Source organism: Erigeron canadensis, chromosome 6 (genome assembly GCF_010389155.1).
Source record: "Erigeron canadensis isolate Cc75 chromosome 6, C_canadensis_v1, whole genome shotgun sequence".
NCBI lineage: Eukaryota > Viridiplantae > Streptophyta > Magnoliopsida > Asterales > Asteraceae > Erigeron > Erigeron canadensis.
In genome coordinates, this window is record NC_057766.1 from 29,429,793 (window position 1) to 29,443,167 (window position 13,375).

Below are 13,375 nucleotides of genomic sequence, written 5' to 3' on the forward strand. Positions count from 1 at the left end.
CTTATTAATGGGGGTTTATTAGATTTAAAAATGAAATTGTGAATGATGTCATAAATATAATTACATAAAAAAGATTATTAATAAGAAAAAACTTAAAAATGCAAAATAAAGTTTTTTCTAAAAATAATGATTTGATCAAATTTTTGTTTTATTAATATAATAGATGTGGTTTACAAAATAAAATTTAGATCGTGTTTGGTTCACAAGTTTTGATGAAAACTGATGTATCTGAATTATATTACATTCTTTAATATGTTTGGTTATTAAAAAATAAAGGAATATGCCAATGGGTTGGTGGCTAATTGGTAATCTTTGATTTTGGCGAAATCTACCAAGGTTCAAATCTCATTTCCTATATTTGTAGGAGTGGATTATTAGGGGGTTTTCGAGAGTCCTGGGTTTCATCTCAGGTATGCGTGGTTCAAGCACCGCATACTACCTAATTGGATGTTACTGTGGTGTTTCGAATGCTAATTGCTAACTACTTATTACTAACTCGTTGTTCAAAAAATAAAAAGGAAAAGAATATCATTTTATTAAAATGTAAACATCTATTCATTTGATGTAATCTCAATGTTTAACCGTATTAGATGGAATTTTGTTATTTTACTCTTTTGAATCTCCAAAACATCATAAACATTATTTTATATTTCATTTACTTAGATTTAATTTCATTTAAAGATTTCATTCCTTATGTAAACATTATATGAAGCAAACTTATTTTTATATCGAGGTTTGGCATTAAGATTAATTTGCCACTTCAATTAAAAGCCTACAATGAACTTGATTTATTAGAAAAGGTCATTGATGATAAATAGCCAATTGGTTGAACTAGCAAATAGTAGAATACGGTCATCAATCATCATATTATTTTCCATTATCTTACGTACTAGATTGGTGTCCGCGCGTTATAGCGACGACGGTCTATAACGATTTAGACATTGTAACGGTTTATAGCGTTTAGTTTACTTTCATGAGATGCATTAATGCCGGATCTAACCATATATATCATTTCAAAAATAAGTCGCGTATTAGGTGCAAAAAATAATGAAGTGCAAAAACTGACCATGAAAAATAACCACTTACAATTGTAGGGGAGGAGATCAAGACAATTAAAAAAATAAATAGTCAAAGATTAAAATTTATACAAAGGACATAATTGGTTCTTAATTTCATGAGTTATAAAAAAACAATTATTGTTTAAACATTTTGTAATATAATTTATGACAAATAAGATGTTTTTTCTTATTCGTAGCAATAATAATTCTAGAGTTAATGAAGATTTTATAACAATAGGGGTTTTAGGTAATTGTGGTTTTTTTAATTAAGGGTAATTTTGGAATTTCAGGGATAAGGTGTGTGAAGGTAGTTTAAATGTAGAGGGTATATTAGGTAATTCAAAGGTAGAGAGTTAAATGGGGGAGGGTGTAGTTTGTTTATATCAAGGTTGTAAAACTCTCCCGAGTCGGCCGGGTACCCAAAATAAACTCCTGACTCCTCATCTCGCCGAGTCGAGTCCGAGTCACGAGTTCTCTTACCCAGATACGGACAAAATGATGATGAAACATGAATCTATCAACTAATCTTACGTTTAATTTTCAAGTTTTGAATTATTATGTTACTGTTTTTAAACAATTATGTTAAATTTGAAGTTTGGAAGATAGTTTTAAAGTTCTATTACATAATTTCGAAAATACTTATGTTTGTATATAAAATTACAATCCGAGTTCTCCCTGAGTTGAGTTTGAGTCTCCAAAAAACTCATGATTCCCCCCTTTCCGAGTCGAGTCAAAGTCACAAGTTCTTCAACCTTGGTTTATATAAATAGTATAGATTCTTAACCTTTATTTAATATTATATTTAATTAAACTAAAACGGCGAATTACTTTTTCTAATTGTCTGTTAGCTTTGCAGTTATTAGAATCCATTATTATAATCGAGTGGATTGGTTGAGTTTGGTTGCGTAGGATAAAAAACATGGTTAGAGTGTCTAGTTCAATATATTATATAAAAATTATAATTCATCATCATGTTCACCATAAAGCAACTTTCATTTGTTTTACTTAATTAATGATTTTGAAAGAATTTTCTACCAAACAAACTATTGTTAAAGTTAATTGCTTGCTTTGTTATCATTATCATAAATAAATGGTTTATAATAACAAGTTTCAAAGGATTATGCCTCAATAAGTTATAAAACTAAACGCTATATTTAGATAGCTAGCAAAAATTATGTACCTTTGAAACTAATGTTGGAGTGATTAAATGAAGAAGTAAAATATCTAATTATATTAAGTAAAATTAAATAGTTATAGACTTAAGTTATTCTTAAAAAAAACAAATAACTCCACAATGGGAAACAAAAACAAACATATTATAATGTGTATGTCTATGGAAACAACTTTCAAGTTTAGCAAATTTATGGGTGGGCCTTAACAGATCTGTGTTGGGGCCTAACTATGCATATTAAGAATTTTCACTTGGAATTTATTTGGAGGATAGGAAACCTTGTTAAATGTTGAAAATATTATTTTATCTCTATTTCTTTTTGGGAACGGCAGTTGAAAACATTAAAACATAGATTGTATGTTTTGATCTCATAAGTATCTCTAGTAGTGCTAAAAACACTCATCATTCTAAACAAAAATATATTATATTTCTATTGCGCATTATAATGCTTTAGTTTTCGATTGTCTTATGAAATTTCTAACATTTACGTTTGAATAATTCTATGTTATGATGTCTTACTAATTGACTTCTTTATACGAAAAGTAAACACCCTTTCGAGAATTAATAATACCAAGTAAGTTAAGTTTGAAATTTGGTATAAGAAAAGTTGAAAAGGCATATTGCTAGCTTTAAATTTGCCGCTAAAAAAAAAAAGTTAAATTGTTTATTTTAACATGACACCAACAATATTTCCTTTCCCATATATGATGGTGACGAGGATGATGATATATTTGTCTAATGATGTTATTATTTTTTCTTTGTAAAAAAGAATCGACTATCTTATATTTATAAAACAAGTAAATATTTAATTATTTAAATTATTTTCTTTTAAATATTTACTTGTTTTAACAAAGAAAATAATATTTTCTTGTTTTAACATTATAGATTTGTAATTCCTTAATCTTCAGGATAAAACTTTTCAAGGTTTGTCTCTCAAATCATAGTTATAGTTAGAAATACATTTAAAAAAAAAACGGTTTCAGTTACAAATTAATAACCGGACCGGTTAATTGTTACACTTCTAATTTATAGTGCCTTGACATTAAAGAGTCGATTTCAAGGTTTTTTGGGCTCGGTGAAAATCACTATCAAACGTAGAATCTCAATTACGAAGGCCCAATAATCTAAAGCCTTATACGACCTGGTTATATTATTCGGGTCAAAACTTTAAAAACACGCAACCCAATCTCAATTTTCCACCAACACCACCACAAGTTTGACTTACAAGTCAGAGATAAATAAATTACAAGCATCATGTTCACCGATTAAAATATCAGATTAGAGGGGAAAAAAAAAAACAAATAATAGTAAAAATGAGGGTGTTAGTAATTTCAGCTGTTTTTATGTTGATTATGATTGATAATATTAATGTTTGTAATGCGTTATCAGCTTCACGATATTTGGAACGTATGCATAGCAGTAGCAGTAGCTATTATTTGAGCAGAGATGAGCTCTGGTTCAATCAGACACTTGACCATTTTTCACCTTATGTATGAATTCTATATATATTTATATATCTTTATTAATTAAGACAAAATATCCCACTTAATATAGAATTGTTTTATATGATTATATATTTATTATTGTTTTCCATGTTAGTGAAGTTTGAATTTGAAATGTTTTTTTTTTTTTTTTTTTTTTTTTAATATTGATATTTATTAGATTAGTATCTATATTAATGGTTTGCGATTTTAATGAGTATCTTGTGAACAGTCGAAAAAACTTGGGAATTGTTGTATATATTGGATGATTTTTTGGTATTTGGGTTATTATCTCTAATTAATATTTAAAAATACGTAGTAACTAAGTTAAGTTCAGAACTAGTACGAAAGGAATGCAGAATTTTAGAAAACTATAGGCCTAGAAATTTCATATTGGTCTGGGTTAGGGGGGTGTAAGTCAGTAAGTGAGTCGAATTTGAGCTTAAAATAGTTTAGGTCGAGTTTCAGCATAATAGTTTTCATGCTTGAATAGAGAATTTTCTGAATTTGAGATGTTCATTTACATAGTTACATATATACATTATGTTCGATACATTTGTAATTGGATAGAAGAAGCAACATTATATGGATCTATTAATTTATGAATTTTGTGTTCTACTTTTCATACTTGTGACGTTGTTACAGGATCATCGTAAATTTGGACAGCGATATTATGAATACTTGGATGAATTTAGGGTTCCTGACGGTCCAATATTCTTAAAGATATGTGGTGAATCTGCATGTAATGGGATATCCAATGACTATCTCAGTGTAAGTCCCAGTAGTTTACCACAATATTAAGATAAATATAATGTTCCTGACTTTTCCGTTCTTACTCATGAATGTATAAATTCATTTTGTCAGGTTACATTTGCTCATATGTAGGACTTGTATACACGTGATTGATTTTGTTTTTTCCACCAGTAATACACAATACATTTGATCATCTGCATTTCTTTGACTCTTCCACAATTCTGATTCTCTAAAGCCTTTAAGTGATTAAATTTGATATATGTGGTATATAATTATAAACTGCATATGATCATATAACAATGGATTAAATTTACTTCAACTTTGAACTTCATACAGGTTATGGCAAAGAAGTTTGGAGCTGCTGTGGTTACACTTGAGCATCGTTATTATGGGGAGAGTTCTCCATTCAAATCTCTAACCACCAAAAATCTTCAATATCTTTCATCTAAGCAGGCACTCTTTGATTTGGCAGCTTTTCGTCAATTCTATCAGGTAAGCTGTACATTCATTATTTATCAACTTTGGCTGAAAACGTTTTGTCCAAGTTTGATGTGTTTAAGATGAAACAGCCAGAGGCTAACTCTTTACGTAAATCCTAGTTTATATGAAGTAGCCCGCATAATATTTTTATTAGTATTATAACGTATTATCTTCCATAATCATGTAGGAATCCTTAAATTTGAAATTCAACAGAACAAATGCTGAGAATCCATGGTTCGTTATTGGTGTTTCTTATTCCGGGGCTATGAGTGCATGGTTTCGATTGAAGTTTCCTCACCTCACATGTGGCAGTCTTGCAAGTTCTGGTGTAGTTCTTGCCGTTTATGATTTTACAGAATTTGATCAGCAGGTGATTAAAGACGTGTTACACTAATTGCGGCTATTTAAGGCGATATTGTTGTCTTATAATTTTTTAAAAAACTTACTTTCTCCATTTTGTGATTATGGCAGGTTGGTGAGTCTGCAGGACCTGAATGTAAAGCTGTATTACAGGAAGTAACTCAACTTGTTGAAGAAAAGCTTGCATTAAATGGTAATGCTCTGAAAGCCACATTTGGCGCTACCGAGGTATATAAAACACTTATTCCTTTAAGTAATTTTACAAAGATAAATGCAAAAGTTCCGTTTTGGTTAACGTCAACCCAAAACCAACTATTTTCCCGTTGATAATCCTTGAAAAGTATTGATGGTACGGATTTTGGCTCCAACACTCTTTTTGTAGTATTATATGCAGTAATTGACTTTCAAATAAGTCATATTTGACTTCCTGTGAAAAGTTGTCCTTTCTTGGCTTGTTGGAATTATCGGGTTTTTTCTTCTTTTTTGCATTTTTAATTGATGGTTTGGGTTTGCAATGAAAAAACAAATATCATGGTCCAAAAATCATCTCCCTTTGGACATGTCGGTCACATTTTTATTTATTTGGGCATGGAGTGAGTGCTTAGATAAGTTCTTTAAGAAAGATGAACTATTATTATATTTGATTAGTTGAAATTTCCTTGCAGCTAAAAGTAGATGGTGACTTCTTGTATTTCCTAGCTGATGCTGCAGCTATAGCTGTAAGTTTGTTCCAGTTTGTTGTTTATTTAGTGGTATATAATTTGAAGGTGGCATGATGGTCGAGTTGTACAGGTTGGGTGATGGGTCAAAGTGGGTTCTGATTGAGATTAATACTTATTGTAAGGTTGAAATGTGCCGGGTTGGGTACAGCCACTATGTTGTCAATATTCTAGTAGTTTAGTTTTTATAAACTATTAGTACATATATTATGATTACAAAGACGATATTATCTTAAATCTTTCAATAAAAATGATTACATAAAGAAAATACTTTAAGCGACTTTCAACCGATTTAAACTGTTTTTCTTCTGGCTCATTCTTTTTAACCCACTTGACCCACTTAAGATAAAGCACACCCAATCTAATAAAATGCCTTCTCTACTGTATATAGTTTGCCATAGCTGACATGATATCCGAATCTTGGTAGTTTCAATATGGAAACCCTGACAAACTTTGCACCCCTATGACTGAAGCTAAGAAAGCTGGAGATGATCTAGTGGTAATGCCAAGTCTCTTTGGATTTTTTGTTCCTAGAATCCTTTTCCTTCTATTCATTGATTTTAACAACTAAACAATCTTAATGCAGAATGCATATGCAAAATACATAAAGGAATATTACATTGGAAGTTTTGGAGCTGAAGTTCAAACATATAACCAGGAAAGTCTAAAAAGGACCATCCTGAGTGACGCATCTGGTGATCGATTATGGTGGTTCCAAGTTTGTACCGAAGTGGCATATTTCCAAGTGGCGCCTGCAAACGATAGCATCCGCTCTTCAAAAGTTAACACCAGGCATGTACTGCCTATATCCCTTTTTGCATGTTATACAAATATTCAAAGTTTCATGATTCTGTCCCTTTAATTTAGTTGTCACCAAATATGCCTCTTGTAATTCTGTTACATTACTGTTTGAACTTTATGTGTGATTTGTGACAGGTATCATCTGGATCTATGCAAAAACGTTTTTGGAGAAGGTGTCTATCCAGATGTTGATGCTACAAATCTATACTATGGGGGCACCGACATTGCTGGTATAAAGATGACTACTTAATTTACTCTCTGTTCCATCTAAATTGCATAGTAAAAGTGGCAAAATGGGTGGTCTAGGCAGGTTGGCCAACAAGTCTAGATTCACCCACCAACACTATCTTGTTTCTTTTGATGCTTTACAGATAACTTTATGTGCTAATTGATAACAAAAACTGTTTCGACAACTAAACTAAGTTCTTATAAATAGTAGAATTTTCTGGAGGTTGTATGCATATGAATATAACTTTAACCCGTTTTACATATTCGACCTATTGCGTGTTTCCTTTCTATCCTTTTTTTTTTTAATTTTTATTTTAAATTTTATGTGTTTGAACTGTTATAATAATCTACATCTTGATTTGACTTGTTTCCATATATGTGTTTTTTTTTTTTTTAATAAATTTTATGTGTTTGAACTGTTATAATAATATACATCTTGATTTGACTTGTTTCCATATATGTGGGTTAAAGTTGCCACCTGTAATCGCAAAGATATCACATTCAAGTTGTATTGGTTCTTTTTGGTAGATTTTTAAGTTAAATTCAACTATTTACTTAATGTCATAATTACTAACTACTGATGATCATGATCTAGTCATCTTGTCATCATTGAGGGTAGTTTAGATATTTTATTAGCAGTCAACTGTTTTAGCCATATGTGAAGCTCAGCACTCACAATTTTTATGAAACAAGACATAAACCTAAAAGGTGTAGTTTGCTTCATTCATATGCGACAATATAAACATTAATATCCTGTTAATTAAGTTGTTCTGCGAAATAAGAAGAAAAAATTGTCTGTTACTTTACCATATGATTATTTGGCGTATGCTTATCATATGATTGTATCATTTAGAACATCTGAAAACATTATATAATGTAAATTATGCATCAATCGGGAGCTAATGTTGTGGCATGTACATGTAGGATCAAAAATAGTTTTTACAAATGGGTCACAAGATCCATGGCGACGTGCATCCAAGCAGGTTTCATCTCCAGATAGTAAGTCTGAAACCGTAATATTGTTGTAGCTGATTTATCTTTTCAGTTTATTATCTTTTTTCGGTTCATTCACTCGGTTGTTTTACCACTAAACCTGCATCTTTTTATGTGTAGTGCCATCGTATCTAATCACCTGTCACAATTGTGGTCATGGAAGTGATCTAAGAGGATGCCCACAATCTCCTTTAGTTCTTGAAGGTTAGTATACCTCTGCGTAAAATCTGTCTAGAATTCTACCCACGCAATGTGTGGAAGTGGATGGTTTCAACATAGGGACATGACTAAGGACGATGGCGCCCGTCTCCGTTGACTGCCTGTGGTTAGGTCGTGTAAAGAAAGGTTTCTAACTTAGATTTGACTATTGATGATAATTAACAGATTAATAAATGTTGATATGTTGCATATTAGTTAACCTACCCAGTGCGGTCTCTGAGGATTTATGAACCTCGGCCGGGAAAAAAAAGGGCCCGGAGGATAGGTGCAACATTTATAATTATATAAACTAATAGATAAAAACGATGATAAACGTTATAGCAAATTGGTACATGAGCTTTTTTTCGTTAAGTACTATTGTTTAATTTTTGGATAATTGTTAAAATTTGTAACGGGCTTACTTAATAACATATATTATATATATATATATATATTATACATAAAACAAATAAGAAGTCGGACCCCCTAAAAAATCGGACCTCGGCCGGTCGTCCACTTCGTCCTATGCCTAAGCCCCCCCTGAACCTACCATATTGGTAATTGTTAAGTTAAAGGGTATATTTAGTAATTTTGGTGTTAAGTCCAAGGGTATAGATTTAGATAGTTTGCAAAAGTTATCAATTTGGACGAATTGTGACCTAATATTGAAAATCATATATTGCAGGGAACTCTAAAAATTGCAGCTCACCTGATGCAGTCAACAAAGTAAGACATCAGATGGTAGAACAGATAGATTTATGGTTGTCTGAGTGCCATGCGGTCGGTAAGAGTTCAGGTTAAGCAGTCCTCAATGTATATGAAGTCGATTAACCAATTACCCTGTCAACATATGTATAGTTTTTGTCATTCATGACATTGTATGTTCTTATTGATAGCATGCATCATGATAATGCAAACACTCGCGATGTATATTACCTTCATCGCTGTTTCTTTGTAATCCCACTTTAATATAGTCGGCACCATTTCTTGTAGTTTTGTAAAGGGTGGCATAGAAAAGATGTTCTCCTTTATTGTCCTAAATGTATGATGGATGGTATTTTGGGGTGACTAGAATCGTGTAAGGTGACGAGTTATGAGAAAGCAGTCTTCGAAAATTGGTTTTTGGATGCAGTTATGTTCATTTAAATTTCTAACAATCAGATAATCAGTTTGATTGTTTGGAAAATTCTGATTATTTAAGGAACTAATAATAGATAAAAATAAGACCAAATCTAACTCTTGAGATCAACATAATATAATCTTCATTGGTTGTAGTTTGATGATTAAGCAACTAATTCCTCTTATCCTTAAACACTGACATTTCGTCTCTTTTAGAGCTTGAATGTTGATCTGATACACAATAGTATGGCAAGAATGCCTATGGTAGTTGGCAAGGCCCAGAGGAAACAGGCGAATATCTCAAGAAAGCCGGACACAATCCTTTGGCATTTGTTGTTTTTCAGTTTCTAAATTTAAACATTTTGTTGCATATAAGTAGAAAAAACATCTTATAGATTTCTGTTGAAACTACAAGATATAAGAATCCATGATTCCATCTCAATATCATCAATAGCATGAAAAACTTATAGAGTTGCTAGATGTAGATGCTATGAACAAAAGTAGTAGTCTCCATGGGCTAAAAACATCAACACAAATTCATAATTTATTCTTAAACTTAGTAGACATATCCCTTAACGAACATTCCCTTTTTAGCCTCCTCGGACTCGCCCTCGCCAGTATATTTCCCGAGCTGAGCAAGAGAGTTGGCACTAGCCCTGAGGAGCAGAGCATCCTGAGCTGCCTTCACGTTCTCGGGTCTTCCTCCCCATGTCTTTAGGCAAGTGTTCTGAAGGGCACGTGCATATGAGAACGACACGTGCCATGGGTTTGGGCTTTGGTTCATTGCATTCAAGTTGAGTGTAGCCTCTACCTCAGATTGTCCACCAGACAAAAACTGCATTTCAAAATTAGCAAGTTATGCATCATGAGCACTAAAATATGTTGTATACTTGAAGGTGAAGTTGAAAATTTCATTTCATATACTTAAGAATAGGTTGATTGGGATATTTTACCTCTAAAATGAAACGGGTCAGATTTTCCCCAAAATATATTTTTAAGTTAAAAAATCTCATAACTCCTTTTATTAGAAAATTGATGATTATTCAAATGTTATAAACTTCTGTAATCATTTTTTGCACTATTATTTATAAAAATCTTGAGCACTGTTTTGATCCAAACCTGTTACGACCCATTATCTAAGTCGCCAAAATTATCACCCCACTTAAAGGTTTAAGGATACTTGCCATGATTCCAGGAACTGCGGGTGGGATTCTTCTCTGGAGAAGCTTAAGAGTGTAATCGGCAACCTGTTGAGGTGTGGCCCGTTCTTTACAGTCAGCACCAGGTGTAACCATGCTCGGCTTTAGAAGAATGCCTTCAAACATAACATTGTTTTCTGCTAGGTAGAAAAACACCTCAGCCCACACCTTTTGTGCAACCTCGAAGGTCCGGTCAATTCCGTGTTCTCCATCAAGCAAAATCTCGGGTTCAACAATTGGGACCAGACCATTGTCCTGCAAAGTGCACCATACTGATACTTTAAACCTCGAACCACATGAAACCATGGTCCATCAGTCATTTATGGTACATCAGTCAGTTGATTACCTGAGAGATAGCGGCGTAACGAGCCAAACCCCAAGCTGCTTCCTTGACTGCAAGTGCTGTAGGACCATTGGGAATGCTCACAACAGTACGCCTACATGAAACTGAAGTTTAGAAATTTGACCCATTTTCTTATAACTGGTCGCTTTGGTTATGTTTTATCTCCAATGGGTCATTTAAAATTTTAACTAATAGGGAACTGGTTGAAAGTGTTGCAATTCATACAAAATATTAGTTAAAACCTAATAACCTTTTAAGACGTTTTATTCAAAAGTTTTGACTACTAATACAACAATATACGGAGTAGTTTGTAATCATATTTAATACAGAAATTATTTATGAAAAGTCTAAATAAATAGCTAAAGAAGTGGTTCTGGGTCAACTCAGTCCACTTTAGGTCAATTCATTTTGCCCAAAACCCGTCTTGACCCATTAACTAATTTGCCCGACCCACCCATCTTGCCACCTAAGGATAATCAAAAAGAGCAAGTGTTAAACTGTTATGAGCAACAATATGGATTTACCATTTGGCGAAACGAGCACCCTGTTGGTAGTAAGCAGCGGAACGGGAAGCAAGTCCATCAAGACCTTGGCACCATGATTCATCATTTGAACCAGCCAATGGGACTAGACCCTGTCAAAGGTAAAACCTTGGATTAGCCACTTAATAAAAGAGTAACAAAAGGTCGTACATACACAGGTTGAGTCTAGTTGTACTACCTTGTCGACCTTAATACCAGGGACGATTCCCTGTTCAACAAGGATATCTACAATCTTCTTGCCATCAACGGTTGATTGATACAAGGTCTCTTCGAAGAGGATGGCACCAGAGATGTAGTTGCCAAGACCTGGAGGGGTGACAAGCAGGGTCCGGTAAGCCTGGCGGTTGGCCTCAGTGTTCTCAAGACCAATAGAAGCTAACCGCTTTCCACATGTAGCATTTGACTCATCCATGGCCAAGATTCCACGGCCAGGAGATGCTATGGTTTTCTACATAAACAAATCCACTCATTAGGAAATATCATATATGTCTAGTGTTGTTTGTCACTTTTTGGCCAACTACTATACTTGGCCTATTTAACAAGATACAGATAAATCATATCCACATCGACCCATTCGTAATCCAACAGGTCAATCTGGGCATCTCTAGAGATTAGGCATAAAAACATGTTGTTTGAACAGTTGGCCCGAACCAATATGCAGAACCTCCAAATATGATATATATATCATATTAACTCTATATGTATACGTTTAAGTTACATCAAGTTATTAAATGTTCTTTCCATCAACCGGTTATATGAACTACTCGTATAAAACATCAAAATCCAGTTTTTCACATGTTATAACTAGTATTTACCATATTTCATAAATCTACAACAGAAATATATGACCAAAAGCCTTTGTTTATAAAGTTACAACTTGTCAGCCAAAAAAAAGTATTTGAATTTATTCTCATACTGACAGTTGACAAACATAAAGAATTCTTATGATTTGATTCTTATCCAAGTGGCCAACTTTTTCTAGTCCTTTACGGTATATAACCAATCCAAGATTCCAAAACAATGCATGAAACATAAGAAAAAAAAAAAAAAAAAAAAAACAGAAAAAGATACTTACCGCGGTTTTGACAAGCTCATCTGCATAACTAGCACGGACAGTGAGTGCAGACGGTGCAGACGAGTTAAAGCGGACCACAGAGACGGGTGCTTGACGAAGGGTCTGACCCTTAGCCCATTCAGACTTATCAAGAATGGTTGCTGGAGATGACTTGAAAAGAGATGCTGAGGCCATGGTTAGTATACAACAACAAATGGGCTCAAACTTTTATCCTTTTGAATTAAACACCACTCATTATGTGTTTGGGTTCACTGGTTATATAACACTTGTAACTGGTGTCGCATTAGTGATATGCATTTTGAGGCCATAATGTGATGGCCAATGAGAAGTTGCCATGTGGGTTGATAACTTTGCTTACATGGCATTAGGAATTTAGTAGTTGTGTGTAGAGATGATATGTGATGAAGGGACGAAATTTGTTCTTCATGGGAGTCCTTATGATTGTCCTATTATTGAACATGTGATTTTGAGTGAATTGCATGTATAGTCCCTTGAATTATGTTTATTTTATCTTTGGATGTTACATGTGAATTCTTTTTGTGTAATTGAATACTTCCTTATTCATAGTTCATGAGCAACTAGCGTGGTATCCGTATAATGAGTGACAGATTATCTCTTTTGATGGTTTCTTGATTATTTTTTATGATCATTCATATTTGACGGTTTTCGACGGTTTGTGGTGATTGTTAGCCAATAGTGGTCGTTGATAGCGGTGTAACAAGCCTCGAAAAATCACACACAAACCTCTAACCCTAGCCCAGCCAACTCCAACCCTTAGGCCCATCAACATAGAAGCTATAAGAATTTAGATATACAAGTTTGAGCTATTTTAACATGAACCCACGTCTAACTTTG

At 33.2% G+C, this 13,375-nt stretch overlaps 2 protein-coding genes across 2 annotated transcripts; one reads left to right on the forward strand and one right to left on the reverse strand.

The window, feature by feature from the left end:
• The first annotated feature begins 3,449 nt into the window (after positions 1-3,449).
• On the forward strand, positions 3,450-9,234 carry LOC122603833 (probable serine protease EDA2). The gene is made up of 12 exons (XM_043776656.1): positions 3,450-3,719; positions 4,356-4,481; positions 4,800-4,955; positions 5,131-5,313; positions 5,415-5,531; positions 5,969-6,022; positions 6,450-6,521; positions 6,609-6,814; positions 6,959-7,053; positions 7,976-8,050; positions 8,165-8,248; positions 8,928-9,234. The coding sequence occupies exons 1-12, from the start codon at positions 3,543-3,545 to the stop codon at positions 9,041-9,043; spliced, it is 1,461 nt and encodes a 486-aa protein (XP_043632591.1). The 5' UTR covers positions 3,450-3,542; the 3' UTR covers positions 9,044-9,234.
• A 499-nt stretch (positions 9,235-9,733) lies between these two features.
• LOC122604060 (fructose-bisphosphate aldolase 1, chloroplastic) lies at positions 9,734-12,756 on the reverse strand. Its single transcript, XM_043776960.1, has 6 exons — positions 12,521-12,756; positions 11,624-11,893; positions 11,428-11,537; positions 10,907-10,997; positions 10,546-10,815; positions 9,734-10,196 (listed from the first exon to the last, which is right to left on the reverse strand). Exons 1-6 carry the CDS (start codon positions 12,692-12,694, stop codon positions 9,918-9,920), a joined length of 1,194 nt encoding a protein of 397 aa, XP_043632895.1. The 5' UTR covers positions 12,695-12,756; the 3' UTR covers positions 9,734-9,917.
• Between the last annotated feature and the right edge of the window lie 619 nt (positions 12,757-13,375).